At 46.3% G+C, this 22,964-nt stretch overlaps 1 protein-coding gene across 1 annotated transcript; it reads left to right on the top strand.

Annotated features, from left to right (window-relative positions):
- Positions 1-17,103: 17,103 nt before the first annotated feature.
- LOC112060824 (olfactory receptor 52N4-like) lies at positions 17,104-18,057 on the top strand. Its single transcript, XM_024112818.2, has one exon. The coding sequence runs from the start codon at positions 17,104-17,106 to the stop codon at positions 18,055-18,057; it is 954 nt and encodes a 317-aa protein (XP_023968586.2).
- Positions 18,058-22,964: the final 4,907 nt, after the last annotated feature.

Raw genomic sequence — 22,964 nt, 5'->3', positions numbered from 1 at the left:
CCTGCCAACCCTCGATTGGGATACAAGTACCAGTATTGGGGGTTTGATTTTGAATTTGATTGTCATCTCTTGGCTTTGTTGCTAATGTGAACAAACTCCTGCCTCGGCTTGTAGCTATAAAAAACAAATCAAATCTGTACTAGGTGTCTAACAAAAGCTTTTGTTTGTTACTTTATAATTAATGGAGATATCCTATCTCCTAGAACTGGAAGGGACCTTGACAGGTCATTGAGTCCAGCCCCCTACTGTCATTAGCAGGACCAAGTACTTATTTTGCCCCAGATCCCCAAGTGGCCCCCTCAAGGATTGAACTCACAACCCTGGGTTTAGCAGGCCAATGCTCAACCCACTGAGCTATCCCTCCCCCCTGATTAGGGTGACCAGACAACAAGTGTGAAAAATCGGGACACAGGGTGGGGGGTAATAGGCGCCTATATAAGACAATGTCCCAAATATCGGGACTGTCCCTATAAAATCGGGACATCTGGTCACCCTACCCCTGATATATGTTGATATATGTATATAGCAACGTGTTAACAACAACAACAAATAACTGTTTCAGGAAATAGATGGGGCTACTTTTAAGTTAGTTTTTAAGTGATTTGGGGCTCTTAATGCAGTTGAATTCTGGCAAACCTGAGCAGCACCTCAAGCGGAGCTGGAGACAGCGCAGCAGCAGCCGGAAACACAAGGGTCAGAGAAGGAGCCCAGGAGGCAGAGCTGGGCCGTGGTCAGGGCAGCAGCACTGAGCCAGAAGAGTCAGGGGTGGGCTGGAGGCAGAGCAGTGGTGCTGAGGCAGAGCTGGGGAGCTGCAGCTGGAGCAGACCAGAACCGGGAGATGGGTCGGCACAGACCAGCTGCACCAACGGGGAGCCAGGGCTGAGCTACAGCGGAGAGCTGGGGGGGCCAGAGCCAGGATAGTGGATTCCGGCCGTGCCACAAGTAAAATAGGAGGTGAGCACAATGAGCTAGTGGGGAGAGCAAGGAGGGGCTGTGGGCACAAGGATCAGCACATCATCAGACAATAGGGCCTTATAGGCTGGACTCAGAAGGGGGGGACATGAATCTGGTGGGAGGGCAGATGCTGGAGAGAAAGGTTCTGCCACTTAGACTTTGAGGGTGTGTAGCCACTGTCAGAGCAGTCATTTTACCTGCAGTACCACCACAGAGCAGCCAGTGCCTGGGCGGGAGGCCTGGGATGTGTAAGGAACAGACTGTGAACTTTCCTTACCTCACAGAGACAGCTGTTTGTGATGTCCCCGGGCCCACAGAGCAGGGTCCCTTGTTTTCTTGAACCTTTCCCATTTTTCCCCTTATTTTTCTTATAGTTGCTGTTTAATAAATTATATTTGTTTTGAACTTAATGCACTGCTGACTGGATCAGGGAAGCGTCCGGTGTGAAGAGTACCCCCGAGTGGGGACACCCTAGCCCCTGTCCTAAGTGACCATGATGATACTGGGGGTTCAGCTTTCCAGGAATCCTGGGTCCAGTCTTGTCACCATTATGAGGACTCTGCCACACAGGAGAATGGAAGGGGAGTCCTTGAGGTCAGGCTGTCCTGTGGGTAAAGGGAGTGGGAGTGGGAACTCAGACCCTTTCGTTAGTCAATTCCCAATGGGTAATGCAGAAGCCAGGAAAATTCCTCATAATAGTTATATTGACCTGAATTTATGGGCTAGTTTATTACAGCTTGTCAATGATCTGACCAGAAGATATTTAGGTTCTTGTCCCAATTCAGGCTACAGGGTTACAGAACACAGAGAGTTCAACGTTGTGAGAGGACCCTTGGCTTATGTGGCAAGGACGTTTATACTGAGGAGAATATCCAATTGTTAACATCTTTATTAAAATGAATGAAAGAATAATAAATGATATAAAACACAGAGTCACAAAGAGGTAATAAAATTCTATAACCCCTGGTGTTAAAATCTCTAGTCTAAAAGACTACTTAAACTAGCATAATCACACCTTTCCTTGAAGACCTGGTAGTGGGAGACAAAGCAACAGCCTCGTCTCTGGCATGCCTGATGAATTTGATGGTCTAGGCTTCCCAAGTTGGTAGGGATTAGATTTGAGAGTTGAGCAGCTAAGCTGTGGGCTGGTCTACACTATGAGGGTAGGTTGAATTTTGCCGCGTTAGGTTGATTTTATAAGCAATGCGGCTACACAACCAACCCCGTTCCATGGACCTAAAGGACTCTTAAAATCGACTGCTGTACTCCTCCCCGATGAGGGGAGTAGCACTAAAATTGACCTTCTTGGGTCGAATTTGGGGTAGTGCAGACACAGCATTGTGTAATTCGATGGTATTGGCCTCCGGGAGCTATCCCAGAGTGCTACAATGTGACCGCTCTGGACAGCACTTTCAACTCCGATGCACTAGCCAGGTACACAGGAAAAGCCCCGGGAACTTTTGAATTTCATTTCCTGTTTGGTCAGCGTGGCGAGCTCAGCAGCACAGGTGACCATGCAGTCCCAGAATCGCAAACGAGCTCCAGCATGGAGCGAACGGGAGACACTGGATCTGATTGCTCTATGGGGAGAAGAATCTGGGCAGGCAGAACTCTGATCCAGCAGAAGAAATGCTAATATATATGCCAAAATCTCATGGGGCAGGGTGGAGAGAGGTTACACCAGGGACACACAGCAGTGCCACGTGAAAGTCAAGGAGCTCAGGCAAGCCTACTACAAGACAAAGGAGGCATGCCATTCTAGGGGTGGACCCTACCAGTGCCCCACCACTGTCCGTGGACACCTCCAAGAGCGGAGTCTCATGCAACATGAAGGAGGATTTAGTGGATGAGGAGGAGAATGTGCAGCAGGGAAGCGGAGAATCCATTTTCCCCGGCAGCCAGAACCTTTTCATCATCCTGGAGCCAATACCCTCCCAAGGCGGGTTCCCGGACCCTGAAACCGGAGAAGGCACGTCTGGTGAGTGCACATTTGTAAGTACACTACAGGGTTAAAAACAATTGTGTTTAATGTTTGATTTGCCCTGAAGAATTGGGATGCATTCACGGCCAGTACAGCTACTGGAAAAGTCTGTTAATGTGCCTGGGGATGGAGCGGGAATCCTCCAGAGACATCTCCATGAAGCTCTCCTGGAATTATTCTGAAAGCCTTTGCAGAAGGTTGTTGGGGAGGTCTGCCTTATTTTGTCCTCCACGGTAGGACACTTTACCATGCCAAGCCAGTAGCAAGTAGTCTGGAATCATTGCAGCAGAAAGCATGGCAGCAAATGGTCCTGGGTTTTGGTTGCATTCATGAAACATTCGGTCTATATCTTTCTGTGTCAGCCAAAGGAGAGTGATATCATTCATGGTCACCTGGTTGAAATAGGGGAATTTTTGTAAGGGAACAGTAAAAGGACCCCTTTCATGCTGGACTGTTTGCACTTGGCTAAAAGGGATCATCCCAGAGAATAGCCACGCGGTGTGGGGAGGGATGTGCTGCACATCCACCCCGAAGCCACAGCCCCTCCTTTTAAACAGCGAACCCAACCGGCATTGCTTGCTATGGTAAAGGAGAGTGTTGCACTTTGAAACCATTCCCACATGTTATGAAGGTGGAAGAAGCCAACCCCGTGAACCCTTTGGCTTACCATGGCTGCCTAGAAATTGAATTCTGTTGCCCAGACATGTGTGATGTGTTACCATACCAGCAGGTGCTCAATCTAAAAGGCAAAATGCGACCTTGTACCTAAAGCACATGTTCTGTCAGCTGCGAATTGCTTGATTCACTATGAAAGTATCCCTTTTGTTCTCAGAAATGTATCTTCTTAAATTTTACTCTCCTTTTTTATCCCCCCTGCAGGTGCAAATATTTCTATGCTCCCCATATCAACTCCTTCCCTGAGGTTATTGCAGATTAGAAGGCGAAAAAACGCACTCACGATGACACGTTTTCTGCGCTCATGCAGTCCTCCCGCACATAAGGCACAGCTGAATGCATGGAGGCATTTGGTGGCAGAGGCCAGGAAAGCATACAGTGAGCGTGATCAGAACACACAGGAGGAGATGCTGAGGCTAATGGGGGAGCAAATGGACATGATCAGGTGTATGGTGGAGCTGCAGGAAAGGCAACAAAAGCACAGACTGCCACTGCACCCATGGTATAAACACCTGCCCTCCTCCCCAAGTTCCATATCCTCCTCACCCAGACACCCAAGAACACACAGAGGGGAGGCTCCAGGCACCCAGCCACTCAATTCCAGGGGATGGCCCAAGCAACAGAAGGCTGTCATTCAAACAGCTTTGATTTGTAGTGTGACTACAATAAGGAATGTGGCCTTGTCCTTCCCTTCTCCCCCACTGCAGCCGGGCTACCTTGTCAGTGATCTCGCTTTTTTTTAATAAATAATGAAAATGGATTCAAAACAATTGGGACTTTATTTCCTTTGCCAGCTGTGGTCGAAGGGGGGAGGGGGATTAGCTTACAGGGAAGTACATTCAACAAAGGGAGCATTTTTGCATCAAGGAGAAACACACACAACTGTCACAAAGTAGCCTGGCCAGTCATGAAACTGTTTTTCAAAGCCTCCCTGATGTGCAGCACGCCTATCTGTGCTCTTCTCATCACCCTGGTGTCTGGCTGTTCAAAATTGGCCACCAGGCGATTTGCCTCAATCTCCCACTCCGCCATAAACATCTCCCCCTTACTCTCACCGACATTATGGGGCACACAGCAAGCAGCAATACATTGGGAATATCGGTTGTGCTGAGGTCTAACCTAGTCAGCAAACAGCGCCAGTGGGCTTTTAAACGTCCAAAGGCACATTCTACCACCATTCTGCACTTGCTCAGCCTATAGTTGAACTGCTCCTTACTACTGTCCAGGCTGCCTGTGTACGGCTTCATGAGCCATGGGAACAAGGGGTAGGCTGGGTCCCCAAGGATAACTATTGGAATTTCAACATCCCCAATGGTAATTTTCTGGTCTGTGAAGAAAGCCTGTTCTTGCAGCTTTTCGAACAGCCCAGAGTACCTAAAGATGCGAGTGTCATGAACCTTTCCAGACCATCCCATGTTGATGTCGGTGAAACATCCCTTGTGATCTCCCAAGTACTTGCAGCACCATTGAGAAGTACCCCTTGCGGTTCACATACTGGTGACAAGGTGGTCCGGTGCCAAGATAGTGATATGCGTTCCCTCTATCGCCACACCATAGTTAGGGAATCCCATTGCAGCAAAGCCATCCACTATGACCTGCACATTTCCCAGAGTCACTAGCCTTGTTAGCAGAAGGTCACTGATTACCTTGTCTACATGAATCACAACAGTCCCCACGGTAGATTTGCACACTCCAAATTCATTCCCAACTGACTGGTAGCAGTCAGGTGTTGCAGGATTCCACCGGGCTATCGCCACTCGCTTCTCAACTGTCAGGGCAGGTCTCATCTTGGTACTCCTGTGCTTCAGGGTGGGGGAAAGCAACTCACAAATTTCCATGGAAGTGCCCTTACTCATGCGAAAGTTTCGCAGCCACTGGGAATCATTCCATTCCTGCAACACTATATGGTTCCACCAGTCTGTGCCGGGCCCAGAATCGACATTCTGCTATATCAACCTGCCCCACTGCTGCCATGATGTCCCAATTACCACATAACATGCTTTCAGGAACATCTGTGTCCATGTCCTCCTCACAGTTGTCCTTGTGCTGGTGGCTCCTAGCCAGGATCTGTACATAATGCAGGGTAATGTGTGGGGTGTTTACAATGCTCACAACAGCAGCGCTGAGCTGAGCGGGCTCCATGCTTGCCGTGCTATGGCGTCTGCATGGGTAACCCAGGAAAAAAGGCGTGAAATGATTGATTGCCATTGCTTTCAAGAAGGGAGGGAAGGAGAGAGGGAGGGGAGACTGATGACATGTACCTAAAACCACCTGCAACAATGTTTTTGCCGCATCAGGCATTGGGAGCTTAACTCAGAATTCTAATGGGCAGTGGGGACTGTGGGATAGCTACCCACAGTGCACCCTCCGTGATATGATGCTAGCCATGGTATTGAGGACGCACTCCACCGACCTACTGCCCTTAGTGGGGACATACACGATTGACTGTATAAAATCTCTTTCTAAAGATCGACTTCTATAAAATCGACCTAATTTCGTAGGTCATGTAGACATACCATGTATTGCAAAGCTAAGCTGATAGCTTGATAGGAGATAGGAAAGAGTCACCTTCCTGCAAGGTTGTTTGCCTTCTTATAGGATCCTGGCACTTCCTTAATCAGGACCCAACCTACCATGCCCAAATCTTATTTCCTCACCCAGATGAATCTTCGGGTACACTTACTGTCTAGGTTAATATGTTTGATTATCTCATCTCCAAAACTGTTACCCTTGGCCTAACTTATGACTTCCATGTCCTGCGGTGTACCCTGCAGTTACCAGTCTGTTACAGACCTATGGAAAATATATTCAGATTTGTGTTCACTTCTCTATTCAGTTCCCCAAAGTCAAAAGGGGTAACCAGTAAGCCATTTATCTATGCCAAAGGTTGTAAACACTTATACTAACATACTCTAGCTAATCATACAGGATACAGGCCTGTAGGTTCCTTGCATTACAGCCAACTATGATGAATAACATATTCTGCAATTCAGCATAAACAAAATCCAAGAAAATAATATAATCAATCAAACCAATGACCAACAAAAAAACAAAATATTATGCAATATACCCAGCTAGCAAACTGGCCTTAATGGCTACAGCTCCCCATTTACTTTAGGGAACTGAAACAAACTGATGGGTTGGATTTTAGTGACATGTAAAGGGATGTGTAACTTGTGAAATCCTCATATAAATGATAAAAGCTGAAATGTGTGTCACTTTGGGGATCCACTTTCTACATAAAGAGAATGTAACATTACTGCATAAGGGGGTTTCACAGAGACTGGTATTGTATAAAAACTTTTTTCTGTACTATTTTATGATGGGGTTAGAGCAGTAACCCTGACCTTGTTTATTTGGCCTCTTGAATATATGTCATAACAAATGAAAGCTTGGTGAGGAAACTGACTACACAATTGATCAACAAATCACCCCTTCCTCTCAGATTCATTATTTAGACACAATGAAGGCACTCTCAGAAACTATTTTCCTGAGCAAAATTGCCTTTGAAGTTTATGAGCATTCAGCGTTAAAGAAATCAATGGAAATTTTTAATTTTGTTTTTCTCATTTTGCTCCAAAGAAAGATTCTGGCCACGGTAAATGCTGTTCCAAAACTGCTACAATCCAGAGACACAGATTATACAAAGCAGCAGGATTACTTCCCAAAGCCACTGAACTTGTAGCTACATTTCAAATTGAGTTCAAAGAAGCCAAATATTCATCAAGTAAATTATCATGAAAATGGGGCATAAAAATCAAGTCTGAAGAGAAGTGCTTGAGAAAGGCAAAAAGGCCAGGGAGCAGCTCATTTTGTGGCTGACCGGGGAGGAGAGCCCAGTAGCTCCAGGTGAGATGAGCTGGGGGAGGCAGAATCTTTCCCGGAACAACTGGGAGGGGAGGGCCTGCTGAAGGGACAGCCTGAGAGGGAAGCATTCATCTCTCATATGAATTCTGGATTTGACTGATCCCCTTTATTTGCTGTTTGAACTACCCCAGCAAGGGAGAGCCTTTGGACTGAGCTGGGCCCAGGAGGTCAGGCCGTACCTCAGGAAGAGGCAGTTGCTGTCCAAGAGGAAAGCAGAATGTCCTTGCTACATTCAGCCATCAGAAGATGCCTTGGGGTGAGCAGACAACCTGCACGGTGCCTTGCCCCAGAGGGACACCTTCAGACATTTGCAGGGAGGTGGTAGGAAGTGGCCCGGGGGGGCCACCTTACATAGCCAGTGGGTATAATAGGCCAGGAGAAGCTAAACCTCTCCTTTGGTGCAGCCACTGCCCTGCCAACTTTGAAAGCATGGACGCCTGGGCTGTGGTGGCCCCACCTACGCTCTGCCCCAGATGTCAACTCCTATTTCTCCCCCGTGGCCCCACCCATGCTCAACTTCTTCCTTTCCCTGCTCTGCCCGCCACCAAGGCCCCCGCTGCTTCTCGCTGAATCCTTTCTCTCCTCCCCTGAGAGGCCCCTGCAGCCTACCACTCACCATCCTCCAAACCACCAACCCGTATGCCCTCTGGATGCCACGGCATTCGCTGAGTCCCGATTCCCTCCTCTCCTCCACCTACCTCCCCCGTAGTCCCCACTTGCCGCTTTCTGAGTCCTTCTTCTCCTCCATCACAACCCTGCCCTTCAATGCCCTTACTGCCTGACGTGCGCAAGTGAAAAACGGAACAACATTTAACAGTGGGCCCTGGCGCCCTGGCCCCTCATGTTGCAGCACCTGTAGCTGAGTTTCTCCAGAATCAGCAGACACAGGATCAGGAGGAGTTCCACACCTGAGCCAGGTATTGGAGCCAGACATCAACCAAAAAGCAGAGGCATGCAAATGCCATAGGTGATTAAGTGGAACAAAGTACAAAGAAGGAGAGAATGTGAAATAGGGACACTAGAATAAGCAAAGTTGTGTCTTTGTTTGTCCCATTTACTTGGGAATATTACAAGACATTTTTGTTTTAGAGTAGAATCAGAATCATAGAATATTAGGTTTGGAAGAGACCTCAGGAGGTTATCTAGTCCAATCCCCTGCTCAAAGCAGGACCAACACCAACTAAATCATCCCAGCCAAGGCTTTGTCAAGCTGGGCCTTAAAAACCTCTAAGGATGGAGATTCCACCAGCTCCCTGGGTAACCCATTCCAGTGCTTCACCACCCTCCTAGTGAAATAGTGTTTCCTAATATCCAACTTAGACATCCCCCACTGCAACTTGGGACCATTGCTTCTTGTTCTGTCATCTGCCACCACTGAGAACAGCCGAGCTCCAACCTCTTTGGAACCCCCCTTTAGATGGTTGAAGGCTGCTATCAAATCACCCTCACTCTTCTCTTCTGCAGACTAAATAACTCCATTTTCCTCAGCTTCTCCTTGTAAGTTATGTTGCCCTCCGATGGACTCTCTCCAATTTGTCCACATCCCTTCTGGAGTCAGGGGACCAAAACTGGACGCAGTACTCCAGGTGTGGCCTCACCAGTGCTGAATAGAGGGGAATAATCACATCCCCCAATCTGCTGGCAATGCTCCTACTAATGCAGCCCAATATGCTGTTGGACTTGTTGGCAACGAGGTCACACTGCTGACTCGTATCCAGCATCTCGTCAACTGTAATCCCCAGAGTCATTTTCTGCAGAACTGCTGCTTATCTGGTTGGTCCCCAACCTGTAGCAGTGCATGGGATTCTTCCTTCCTAAGGGCTGGACTCTGTACTTGTCGTTGTTGAACTTCATCAAATTTCTTTTGGCCCAATCCTCCAATTTGTCTAGGTCACTCTGGACCTGATCCCTACCCTCCAGCGTATCTACCTCTCCCCACAGCTTAGTGTCATCTGCAAACTTGCTGAGGGTGCAATTAATCCCATCATCCAGATCATTGATAAAGATAACAGAGGGTCCTGTGGCACCTTTGAGACTAACAGAAGTATTGGGAGCATTTAGTCTCAAAGGTGCCACAGGACCCTCTGTTGCTTTTTACAGATTCAGACTAACACGGCTACCCCTCTGATAATTGATAAAGATGTTGAACAAAACCGGCCCCAGGACCGACCCCTGGGGCACTCTGCTTGATACTGGTTGCCAACTAGACATGGAGCCATTGATCACTACCTGTTGAGCCCGACAACCTAGCCAGCTTTCTATCCACCTTATAGTCCATTCATCCAGCCCATATTTTTTAACTTGCTGGCAAGAATACTGTGGGAGACCGTATCAGACGTCTGAGCTCGTAGGTGCCATGGGTGGCCAGGGACCCAGCAGCTGTCAGCCAGCATAGGTGAAGGGGAACCCAGAGCTCTGAGCTACCACGGGAGGACCCAGAGCTCTGAGATACCATGGGTGGTGGGGGTCTCCATAGCTCTGTGATGCTGGGGCTGTGACATGGGCTTCAGAGCACTGAGCACTGTCAGCCGTGGAAGCAGCAGGTTCTCGACCCTCCCGAAGCAGGGCTTGGGCTCTCATCCTCCCGATCAGGCTTTAATCATCACCCTGTCCATTCCCATTCCCATTATTTCTTTTTTTGTAAATATTAAAGATAGGTCACGGGATTCTGTGATTACTTCTTTTATTGCCCATGACCTTAGGCATGAATGATCAGTTGGTCTGCCCCTTGTTCCTCAATAATATTGTGTCTCAGGCCAGGATATCCACTCCCCAGCTGAACGCATTCTGGGTGCTGTCCAGGTCTGTGGTCATTGCAGGCCCACTGACCTGATGTCTGCAGTTTGTTGGTTAAGTAATCCCTCGGGTAGCTCTGTTGGGGTGTGTGGTGCCATAGGCTGTCGTGTTTGATGATAACAGGGCCTGGAGAGGCTGAATTGCCACAGAAGCATTTTGAAAAAGGACCAGCCCAGCTGGGTGGTAAGAGGGGCCCAGCAGTTCCCACAGCTCCCAGACTGCACCCCGGGGGTGACAACACATCACACTCATACCTTGTGGAGCTCAAATTAGGCCCACAGGCTCCTCTGACACAAGCATGGGGGAGGGACTGTTGCTCGAAGAAAAGATCCTGATGTAGCAGTTGTTTGATTCTTTCCCACTGTGTTCTCAACCCAGCAGGGCGCAGCTACCGAAAATACCACCACACTGAAATGGTCCCAGGGCATCAGGCATGGGAAACTCTGTGGCTCTCCCCTCATAAATTGTGGGATACCATGTGAGATGAAGGTATCACACAGTGAGTGGAGAAGTCCCATGGTACAAGTTCTGAGGCAGGATAATACAACCCGTTTGTGCATCGATTTCTGAAAGATCAACACAGTATTGAAATTTTATGTTGACCTGATGCAGAGAATGGATGAACTATTAGAAGAGTTTGAGCTGCAAGATATTTATCCACTTTAGACCTCACAAAGGGATACTGGCAAATACCTTTGATGAAAAATTCAGGGAGATGAAAGCCTTTTTCATTCCCTTCTGCTTGCATCAATCCAGGATCACATAATTTTTCCTCCACAGGGTGCCGGTGACTTTTAAGAGGCTAATGGACTGGATATTGCAACTACATGGCCAGTATACAGCGCTATGCTGCTACGAGCAATTGAAAATGGATTTTGATCCCGTATTTTGTGGCAGCTTTCCCACACATAGAGAAGATGGCAGTACATTACACACAGAAAAGAAAGCCATCATCAGTTGCTAGGCTGAACAGTGTGCAAGACTCAGTTGTCCCTGACAATCTCGCCCCTGGTATTGGCAAATTATTTCTTCACTCTGGGGAGGATCTCAAGCTGGAGATCTCCAGGGTCTATTTTCTGCTCTTCCTGCTGCTCACAGAGCCCTGGGAATTGTCTGGGAGTCCTGGATAATCAGAGAGTCCCCAGGGACTGTACAAGGGAATCATAAAAGTTGCTGTCCAGCACAGCGAGTGTCAGACATGTGAGATTCATACAGTGATTCTCAGGGCTCTGCCTTCCTGTTGCAGTAAGGAGATACCCTCTCGCCGCTGACCAGTATTACGGTGGGTTGCCTCTTTCTGCATTAATGTTAGTGCTGAGGGTTCAGGAAGGGCTCCAGGGTTGAACTGTTTAGCAGTGTCAGAAGCACCAATGGATTTACCTGGGAAAATTGGAACTGCAAATGTATTGGAAATAGTTTAGACAGATATTTGTTTTTAAGATCAGTTCCTTGTTGTCTCTTCCTGTCCCTCTATCTGTCTCAGTAGCTTTTTTTTTTGGGGGGGGGGGGGCGTGTGGTTTTTCCAATTCATCAACTCCACTGTGCTCTTAGTTAGTAAAGCCAAAGCCTCTGCAGTGGGTATCTGTGTTACCAGAGGGTTCACAGCAAGAACGGGCCTCACACTGTCCAGATTCTGCTCTCACATTCTGCCTTCAGTGAGTCACTTCAGATTGACACTGGCTTCCCTGAGAGGAAAATCAGGGCCCACATGTTTTGAAATCCCCATCTTTCATGACTGGTCTTTGAATGCCACATAAACTGGGGGTTTCCTTCAGACTCTTTCACCACCGTGACAGAATACCGCTCTCTGTAGCCGGACCCAAAGCCATGATTTTAACAGCCGCGAGTCGAATGTTAAACACTAAGTCTAAATCTGGTCCCACTGAGATGAGTGGCAAAAAAGGTTCAAAACAATTAGGATAACAATTTAATTTCACGGGGGAGGGGTCTGCTCTCTGTGCCCCTGCATCTCTGGGTCTGGAGAGAATGAGAAGTGCCAAAATGAAGTAAAAATAAAAGCATGTTTCTGGCTTAGACGTATCCAGGCAGTGCTGGAAATCTCACCGGGGGAGGTCCAAGAACGCAAAGTCTGTGGCGGCGGGGGAGGGAGGAAAAGGTGGGACGATGGGACGTGCAGTATCCAGATCACAGTGGCACAGAGTCCTGAAACTGGGCAAAATAGGAACTAGACATCCTGCCTAATGCACAGACCAAAGAGGCATAATGAGGCTCTGGGCGGAACCCTCCTGGGTGTGGGGGTTGGTGTCTCAGACTGTAAATTAACATGGACCGCACAGTAGTAGCTTGTCTCTGGCAGCTTCCCCCATCCAGACTATCCCTCTTTCCATGAACAACCTCACTACAGCCGTGTGGGAACATCAGCAATTGCCAACACAGAAAAGTAGCGTCTGGAAGGTATGTCCCAGTTTCTATTGGGCTGCAATACGTTCAAGCTTTGTGTCGTTTTGAGGAAGAGTGACTCACACTGGCTCCTTCTAGTTTCCACGTCCTCCATCCCTCCCGCCGGGTCTGTTCCTCTCTCCTTTCCAGCACGGGCTGACCTGCTGCTGAGGTTTCCTTCACCCCCAGAAAGGCAGTTCAGGCTGATTTCCCCCTTTTCCCTGGTGCAGGCAGACACTGAGTTTAACCTAGTCTGAGGAGATATTTCTGTGAGCTGTCACTGTGGGGTCTGGCAATTGGTTTTGCTCCTGGGTGAGGGGTATCACTGTGAAGTTATTTTTCTTCATTATTGTTGGCATTTCACCAGTGAAAAGAACCATTCATCTTTGCTCCTCAGTTGGTTCAATTTCCCATCATATTCTGACACCCTGTCTGCACTCTCCTTCCCCATTCCAGGCTGCACTTATTCCAATAGCATGCTAGTTGCCAGTGTCTTCTCCATGCTCCCCATTCATCCTTGGCTCCCTCAACATTCAAACTGCCCCATGCTCCCCACAGATCTTCCTCTGCAGGGGGCGAGGTGCCTCCCGTCACACCTGCTCCCTTGGCCGGGGCAGATCAGTGACTGTGTCTCACAGGTGAGAAATCTCCAACAGAGAGAGACAAATGCCCTGTCACCTCTGATGCTGCTCTTGTTATACCATGTCTAACCTCCTCCATTGATGGGTGGTAATCAGTGACTGTGTCTCACTTGTGAGAAATCTCACACAGAGTTGCAAATACCAAGGCACCTGTGCTACTGATCTTGGTGCACATATATAAACCGTGTGCAGCTTCGGGAACTGCTATACATGAACAGCACACAAGCTGAGAAGTATGCACACGATACAATGAGAGTGGGCAACTCTGGGGCAGGTGAGGGCCTAGATCAGTGGTTCTCAAACTTTTCTACCGGTGATCCCTTTCATATTGCTAGCCTCTGAGTGTAACCCCATATAAATTAAAAACACTGTTTTATATATTTAACACCGTTATAATTGCTTTAGGCAAAGCAGGGTTTGGGGTAGAGGTGGACAGCTCCTGACTCCTCCACACCTGACTCTGCCCCATGTAATAAACTTCCAACCCCCTGAGGGGTCATGACACCCAGTTTGAGAATCCCTGGCCTAGATAAACCCAGCTACCATGTGCAGGAGCCACTGGCACCTGAATGAAACAGGGACCACTGGGACACAGACGTTAAACCCAGGCTGTGCTGGGAGCAGTTGCAAGCCGTCTCTCATAGTCATTAATGGTGAGGGTTCTACATTCATTCCTCAGTGCCGAGGTTACATGGGCTCAGGTCATTATTTTTCCCATGTAAAATGTTTATCCGTGCAGTGTCACACCAGATCTGTGAGTCTCGTGAAATACACACCTACTGTAACATTTTCAAGGCTCCATAGTCAAATGAGAATTTTTCCCCATAGGGTTAAATTCAACACAGTCATGAATAGGAAAAATGCATCCAATAAGCTCACGCATGAGCGTGGATGTAAAATTCCTCCAATTGACTCCTAGGGATGTGTCACTATTGTGATCATCTGGTCTGACTTTCTGTAGAGCGCAGGCCAAAGAATTTCCTAAAAATTAGTCCTAAAGCAGATCTTTCAGAGAAGTATCCAGCTTTAATTTAAAAATTCTCTTCTCAGTGATGAAGAATCCACCAAGACCCTTGGTAAATTGTTCAAATGATTAATTACTCTCACCATTTAAAAAATGTATGCATTATTTTCAGTCAGAATTTCTTCAACTTCAACTTCCAGTCATTGGATCGTGTTATACCTCTGTATGATAGGCTGAAAAGCCTATTATTAAATATTTGCTCCCATGCAGGTACTTACAGACTGTTAACAAGTCACCCATTAACCATCTTTGTTAAACTAAATAGACTGAAATCTTTGAGTCTATAACTATAAGGCAGGTGTTTTAATCTTTTAATAATTCTTGTGAGTCTTCTCTGAACCCTCTTTAATATATCAGCATGCATCTTTAATCGTGGACACCAGAACTGGACACAGGATTCCAGCGGCAATCACACCAGTGCCAAATACAGAGGTAAAATAACTTCTTTATCTCTCCTTGAGATTACCCTCGTTATCATCCAAGGATTACATTGTCTCTTTTGGCCACACGGTCACACTGGGAGCTCATGTTTGGCTAATTATCCCTTTACACCCACAAATCTTATTTAGAGTCATAGCGCTTCCCACGATAGTGCCCAATCGTGTAAGCGTCACCTACATACTTTGTTCCTAGATGTAGATCTCAGCATAGCTATATTAGAACATGTGTTTTTGCTTTGATCCAGTTTAACGACCAATCCAGATTGCTCTGAATCAGTGACCTGTCCTCTTCATTATTTACCATCCCCCAATTTTTTGGTCATTTGAAAACTTCATCAATATTCAGCCACGAGAAGGGTTAGCAGCTGAGTTGCTGACACATGTCTCTGCTTACACTTGTCAGTTAACACCTGTAACTTATGTCTCAGACAAAGCTGGGTGCCTGCAAGAAAGTGTCTCACCAAAAGAAAAAAAAGGGAAGTAACAGAGGTGCAGGCCTGAAGCCCTAAATACCAAGATCTTTGAGCCCTTTGTGACCGTTCTATTGAGCACAAAGTCAGAGCCCACATGATAATGTCTGTTTCCATTTGGGAAACTTGGCTCCTTTACAATATAGCAATTACATCGTGAATAAGAGCTATGGTCCATCCAGTCAGGTGTCCTCTCTCTGACAGTGACAACGTCAGATGCTGCAGAAGAAGGTGTAAGAAACACAGCAGTAGGGGGATGGTGGGGTGACTTGACCGTCAAGAGGGTGTCACCCTAATGCCTAAAAGCTAGAGATTAGCTTGTGCCCTGAAACACGTGGGTGTATAGGCCTTCCAAAATATTTATTTAGCTGTAACTATTATAATTGGACAGTCTCACTATCCATGTTAATCACCAAATTCTTCCTGATTCTTGCTTATCTCGTGGCATCAACTACCTCTTGTGTCAATGAGTTCCTCAGTCTAATCAGACGCTGAGTGCAGAAAGTATTCTTTATAAACTATTTTGAATTTGCCAAGTTTCAGTTTAATTGAATGTCCTGTTGATCTTGTGTTATGAGACAGGGAGAACACATTCCCGATCTACTCTCTACTAGTCAATATTTTATAGGTTTTTCTCATGTCCCCTCTTATTCATCCCCTTTCTAAGGTAACAATCCCAGTCTTCTCAATCTCTCCCATATGAGAGTTTCTGCAGGCCCTTGATCATTTTCATTGTCCTGGCCTTTCTAGTTCTGCAATATCCTGGGGGAGAAGGGTGTCCAGTACTACATAGAGGAGTCCAGAGTAGGGTGAATCATTGACCGACTGATCTCATGGCATTGTATTTTCTCTATGATTCCCCATCTCCCTCCTACTGGAACCCCATGCTTTGCTCAGTTTCTGTCCATGCTTTCACTGTGAGCAGGGTTTCACAGAGCTGTGTACCATGATGCCCAGGTCCCTGTCTGGAGTTCATACAGTTAAATTAGAACCTTAAGGAATTCACACTTTTCCCTCCAGTGGGCAGACACATTGAAGTTATTGACAAGACACAAATCTGACATCAGGAATCATAACATTCAAAAACCTGTAGGAGAACACTTCAACTTCTCGGGTCACTCAGTAACAGACTTAGAGGTGGCAATATTGCAACAGAAAAGCTTCAGAAATAGACTCCAACGAGAAACGGCTGAACTTGAATTAATATGCAAATTAGACACCATCAACTGAGGTTTGAATAGAGACTGGGAATGGCTGAGCCATTACACACATTGAATCTATTTCCCCATGTTAAGTATCCTCACAGCTTGTTGCCAAAGTCTCTGAAATGGACTGTCTTGATTATCATTTCATTTTTTTTCTCCTGCTGATTATAGCTCATCTTAATTAATTAGCCTCTTAGAGTGGGTAGGACAACCCCCACCTTTTCATGTTCTCTGTATGTATATATATCTACTTGCTATATGTTCCATTAAATGCATCCGATGAAGTGGGCTGTAGCCCATGAAAGCTTATGCTCAAATAAATTTGTTAGTCTCTAAGGTACCACAAGTACTCCTGTTCTTATTGAAGTTATTGACACCTAAGTTCATCTGCCATCATACTGCCCATTCACCTGGCTTGGTTAGCTCCCTTTGAGGACTTCTCTGGACTTGACTGTGAGCTAAATAATCTGGTGCCATCTGTAAATGTTGCCATCTCACTGCTGACCCCCCTATCTAGGTTGTTAATAAGTATAAAATATTTACCATACTATTTATTGTATAAAGCGTGTAACCCCACCTTCCTGTACTTCTCTTTCTTCACAGGCACCTTGAGCACTTCTGAGCCTGATTGACACATTGAGCACCCTATCATGGCAACTTTCAACCTCACCCCCTCAAACCCTTCAACATTTAACCTATCGGGGATCCTTGGCCTGGAAGCTGCCCACGTCTGGATTTCCATTCCTGTCTCTATGTCCTACATTATCAGCCTGTTGGGAAATTTCATGCTTCTGTTTATTGTAGGCAAAGAACAGACGTTGCACAAGCCAATGTACCTGCTGCTCAGCATGCTGGCGCTCACAGACATCACCACGTGTTCCTTGGTTGTGCCAAAGGCACTGTGTATATTTTGGTTCAATTTGAAAAGCATTACTGTGGGTGGGTGTCTCACCCAGATGTTCTTCCTTCACACGGTTTCTTTTACGCAGTCAGCCATCCTCGTGACAATGGCCTTTGATCGCTATGTTGCCATATGTAACCCTCTGAGATACACCACCATCCTCACCAATGCACGAGTCACTAAGTTAGGGATTGTAGGTTTGATAAGGTCTGCTCTCTTCATCCTGCCTCTGCCCCTGATCTTGAGTAGGCTGCCATTCTGTGACAACCTCATCATCCACCAAACGCACTGTGAGCACATGGCTGTGGCGAAGTTATCGTGTGGGGACATCACAGTCAGCAGGATGTACAGCTTGGTTATGGCATTTGTAGTCAGCGGGATAGACCTGATGCTCATTGCCTTCTCCTATGGTCTGATCATCAGGGCCATCCTAAAAATGTCCTCAAAGAAAGCCCACCAGAAAGCCCTCAACACCTGCACAGCCCACATCTGTGTGATGCTTACAACTTATACTCCTGGGCTCTTCGCCAGCCTGACACACCGGTTTGGTCAGGGCATCGCTCCCCATGTTCACATCATCTTGGCCAACCTCTATTTCCTCATCCCGCCCATGCTCAACCCTATCATTTATGGAGTCAAAACCAAAGAGCTTCGTGACAAAGTGGGCAAATACACCAGCAGAATGTGCTCTTGGGGCCACTGACTTTAATCCTCTGTGACAAGAGGGGGAAAGGATTTCTCCTCATTAACCAAGTGTGCTCTGTCCAAGTTTGGCTGAGCTCAGCATTGTGAAAGTTCAGAGTCTGAGAACTTCCTCACACCTAATGTCTTATCACTCCATCACCAAGCACTTCCCTCTCCATTGCAGAGTTCCCTCTCTTTGATCATCACCTGACCCCTTTCATTGTCACCGGTCAGCCCCCAGGCCAACACCCCCTGTCACTCGGCCTTTCCATGACTTCCAGCCTACGTGAAGATACTGCAGCTTTTTGAAGCAAGGGTCTTTGCATTAGTCCCTTTGTGAACAGGGTTCTTGATCAGTTTGATGAACAGAAGCTATGCTTTCAGATAGCCAAAGAGAAAAGTAAGAAATTACAATGCTGAACTTTTTTGTCATATGTACAGTGATATGGTGAGCAAAATCTACCTGTTTTTTTTTATGTCCAATCCTTCAGGAAACCTGGAGGATAAACCAAATAAAGACAAACAGTAACAAAATAGCAACAGAGGGTCCTGTGGCACCTTTGAGACTAACAGAAGTACTGGGAGCATAAGCTTTCGTGGGTAAGAACCTCACTTCTTCAGATGCACTTCTCTTGCATCTGAAGAAGTGAGGTTCTTACCCACGAAAGCTTATGCTCCCAGTACTTCTGTTAGTCTCAAAGGTGCCACAGGACCCTCTGTTGCTTTTTACAGATTCAGACTAACACGGCTACCCCTCTGATAAGTAACAAAATAATTCAACACAAAATGTGGACATTGACTACCATCATTGAATGCTCTTAGAAATAAGTAATATCATAAAGTTCTTGTTGTTTTTACACTACATATGGTTTGGGCTATTTGTGGCTATTTTTAACACTCTCATTTGCAACAGCAGCCAAGCATGATGAGCAGCTGTGAGAGCAATGTGGGGCCATGGGCAATGCTGGGAGACACCATAGAGGAGTGCCTTGAAGGCAGGACGTGAACCCGATGGGAGGGCAGATTCTAGGGAGAAGGGTCCTGCCACCTAGATCTTGGGGGTGTGTGGCCACCACCATACCAAGATTCTGATTCCAGGTATCAGCACATTACAGCCAGGACATGGTAGGGAGGCCTGGAGTGCTGAATGCAGAAAAAATAAAGGGTCTACCTGATTAAATTGGAACTACAAATGTATAGGGAATAGTTTAGAGAAATATTTGTTTTTAAGACCAGTTCCTTGTCTCTCACTGTGTCCTTCTATCTGTCTCAGTAGCTTCTTTTTTCCTTTTCTTTGGGGGGGGGGGGAGAGGTGTGGTTTTTCTATAGTTAGCTCAAGTTTTCCAATTCAGCAACTTCACTCCCTTGTTAAGAAATGGAGCCAAAGCCTCTGCAGTGGGTATGTGTGTTACCAGAGGGTTCATAACAAGAATGGGCCCAACACTGGTCAGATTCTGCTCTCATATTCTGCCTTCAGTGGGTCACTCCAGATTGACAATGGCCTCCCTGAGAGCAAAATCAGGGCCCATGTGTTTTGAAGTCCCCGTGTTTTATGCTCGGTCTCAGAACGCCACATAAACTGAGGGTTTCCTTCAGACTCTTTCAGCACCCTAACAGAATAGATATCTCTGTCGCAGGACCCAAAGCCATGATTTTCATTGCCCGGAGCAGAAGGTTAAACACTAAGGGTGACTCTGGTCCCATTGAGATCAATGCAAAACTCCCAACTTGTTCAGGAGTTCAACCTAAACCCCCATGTAGGGACTTAAATTAACGGCCTGATTTTCACCGGCCATGAGCCTCCAGTGAATTCAACTGGAGTTGTCCCATGGCCTCCGAGGATGGGTGAGCTCGTTTGGAGAAAAGAAGGACAGAAAATCTCGTGCTGGTGGGGGAGTGGAACTATATGTGAAGGAAAGCGTAGAATCAAATGAAGTAAAAATCTTCAATGAACCAAACTGGACTATAGAATCTCTATGGATAGTAATTCCATGCTTGAATAATAAGAATGATAACAGTAAGAATACTCTGACCATCTGACCAGGATGGTGATAGTGACTGTGAAATGCTCAGGGAGGTTAGAGAAGCTATAAAAAAACCCTCAAAAATAATGGGAAATTTCAACAATCCACACATTGACCGGGTACACTTCAGGAGGGGATGCAGAGAGAAAGTTTCTTGACACCTTAACTGATTGCTTCTTTGAGCAGCTACTCCTGGAACTCACAAGAGGAGAGGAAATTCTTGATTTAGTCCTTAGTGAAGCACAGGATCTGGTCCAAGAGGTGAATATAGCTGAACTGCTTGATAATAGTGACCATAATGTAATTAAATTTAACATCGCTGTGACGAGGAAAATACCACAGTAGCACAACTCTGTAGCATTTAATTTCAGAAAAGGGGACTGCGCAAAAACGAGGAGGTTAGTTAAACAGAAATTAAAAGGTAAAGTGGCAAAAGTTAAATCCCGGCAAGCTGCATGGAAATTTTTTAAAGACACCATAATAGAAGTTCATCTCAAATGTATACCCCAAATTTAAAAAAAAAAACATAGTAAGAAAACCAAAAAAGTGACACCATGGCTAAACAAGAAAGTAAAAGAAGCAGTGAGAGTCAAAAAGGTATCCTTTAAAAAGTGGAAGTTAAATCCTAGTGAGGAAAATGGAAAGGAGTGGAAACTCTGGCAAATGAAGAGTAAAATGTAATAGGAAGGCAAAAAAAGAATTTGAAGAACTGCTAGCCAAAGACTCCAAAAGTAATAGCAATTTTTTAAAGTACATCAGAAGCAGGAAGACTGCTAAACAACCAGTGGGGCCACTGGATGATCGAGATGCTAAAGGAGCACTCAAGGATGAAAAAGCCTTTGCGGAGAAACTAAATGAATTCTTTCCATCGGTCTTCATGACTGAGGATGTCAGGGAGATTTCCAAACCTGAGTCCTTCATTTTAGGTGACAAATTTGAGGAAATGTCCCAGGCTGAGGTGTCAGTAGAGGAGGTTTTGGAACAAATTGATAAATTAAATAGCAATAAGTCACCAGGACCAGATGGGATTCACCCAAGAGTTGTGAAGGAACTCAAATGTGAAATTGCAGAACTACTAACTGTGGTTTGTAACCTATCATTTAAATCAGCTTCTTTCCCAAATGCCTGGAGGATAGCTAATGTGACACCAATTTTTAAAAAGGGCTCCAGAGATGATACTGGTAATTACAGGCTGATAAGCGTAATTCAATACCGTGCAAACTCCTTGAAACTATAATAAAGAACAAAATTGTCAAACAAATATATGAACATCATTTTTTGGGGAAGAGTCAACATTGTTCCTATAAAGGGAAATCATACCTCACTAATCTACTAGAATTCTTTGAGGGGGGGGTCAACAAGCATGTGCACAAGGGGGATCCAGTGAATATAGTGTATTTAGATTTTCAGAAAGCCTTTGACAAGGTCACTCACCAAAGTCTCTTAAGCAAAGTAAGCTGTCCCGGGATAAGAAGGAAGGTCATCTCATAGACTGGTAACTTGTTAAAATATAGGAAACAAAGGGTAGGAATAAATGGTCAGTTTTCAGAATGGAGAGAAGTAAATAGTACTATCTGCCAAGGGTCTGTACTGGGACCAGTCTTATTCAACATAGTCATAAATGATCTGGAAAAAGGAGTAAACAGTTTGGTGGAAAATTTGCAGGTGATACAAAACTACTTAAGATTCTTAAGTCCCAAGCAGACTGTGAAGAGCTACGAAAGGAGCTCACAAAAGTGGCTGACTGTGCAACAAAATGGCAGATGAAATTATGAAATTCAGTGTTGATAAATGCAACTGTACTTATAAAATGATGGGGGCGAAATAGGGAATGGACATCCTGCCTAATGCACAGACCAAAGAGGTGTAATAAACCCTCCTGGGTCCGGGGAGGGGTGTCTCAGACTCTAATGTAACATCTTTGACACCATTCCCTATCTTGACCATCCCTCCTCCTGTGAGCAACCTCACTACAGCCTTGTGGCACAGTCAGAAATTGCCAACACAGAAAAGCAGTCTCACGAAGGGGTGTCTGAGTTTCTAGAGGGCTGCAATACATTAAAGCTTTGTGTCATTTTGAGGCAAAATTACTCACACTGGCTCCTTTTAGTCTCCATTCCTCTCTCCCTCCTGCTGGGTGTGTCCCTCTCTCCTTCCTGCACGGGCTCAGCTGCTGCTGGGTTCCCTTCACCTGTAGAAAGGCAGTTCAGGGTGATCTCCCCATTTTCCCCGGTGCAGGCAGACAGTGAGTTTAACCTATTTCTGAGGAGATTTTTCTGTGAGCTGTTGCTGTAGGGTCTTGCACCTGGTTTTGATCCTGGGTGAGGGATATTACTGTGTGGCAGGGGTGGGGGCTGTGCGATCAGAGAACATACATGTACAGGTGAGCAGCTCTGGAGGTTGAGGGAGCACACGTGGTGTGTACTTGGACAACAGGGAGCAGTGGAGGTTGTGGAGGCAGACAGGTGTTGTACACAAAGAAGCAGGCAGTAATGGGGGTAGTGGGGGCAGGCAGAGGGGTTTACACAGAGAAGGGGGCAGTGCTGGGGGTTGTGGGTGCAGGCAGGGGGTGTACAGAGAGAAGTGGGCAGTGCAAAGGGTTGGGGGACAGGCAGGTGTGTGTACACAGAGAAGTGGGCAGCGCTGGAGGTTATGGAGGCAGGGAGTGGGGTGGAAACGAACAGGGGGGAAGAGCTGCTGAAATTCAATTTTTTCTTTATGATTATTGGCATTTCACTGGTGAAAAGAACCATTGATCTTTGCTCCTCAGTTGGTTCAATCTCCCATCATACTCTGACTCCCCTCGCCGTACTCTCCTTCCTGATCCCAGGATGCTGCGATTCCAGCAGCATGCTGGTCGCCAGTCTCTGCTCCATGCTCCCCATTCATCCCTGCTTCCCAC

The sequence above is a fragment of the Chrysemys picta genome, chromosome 1, assembly GCF_011386835.1.
Source record: "Chrysemys picta bellii isolate R12L10 chromosome 1, ASM1138683v2, whole genome shotgun sequence".
Lineage (NCBI taxonomy): Eukaryota > Metazoa > Chordata > Testudines > Emydidae > Chrysemys > Chrysemys picta.
The sequence above is the reverse complement of the archived record's forward strand: the minus strand, read 5'-3'. Positions and strand labels throughout refer to the sequence as shown.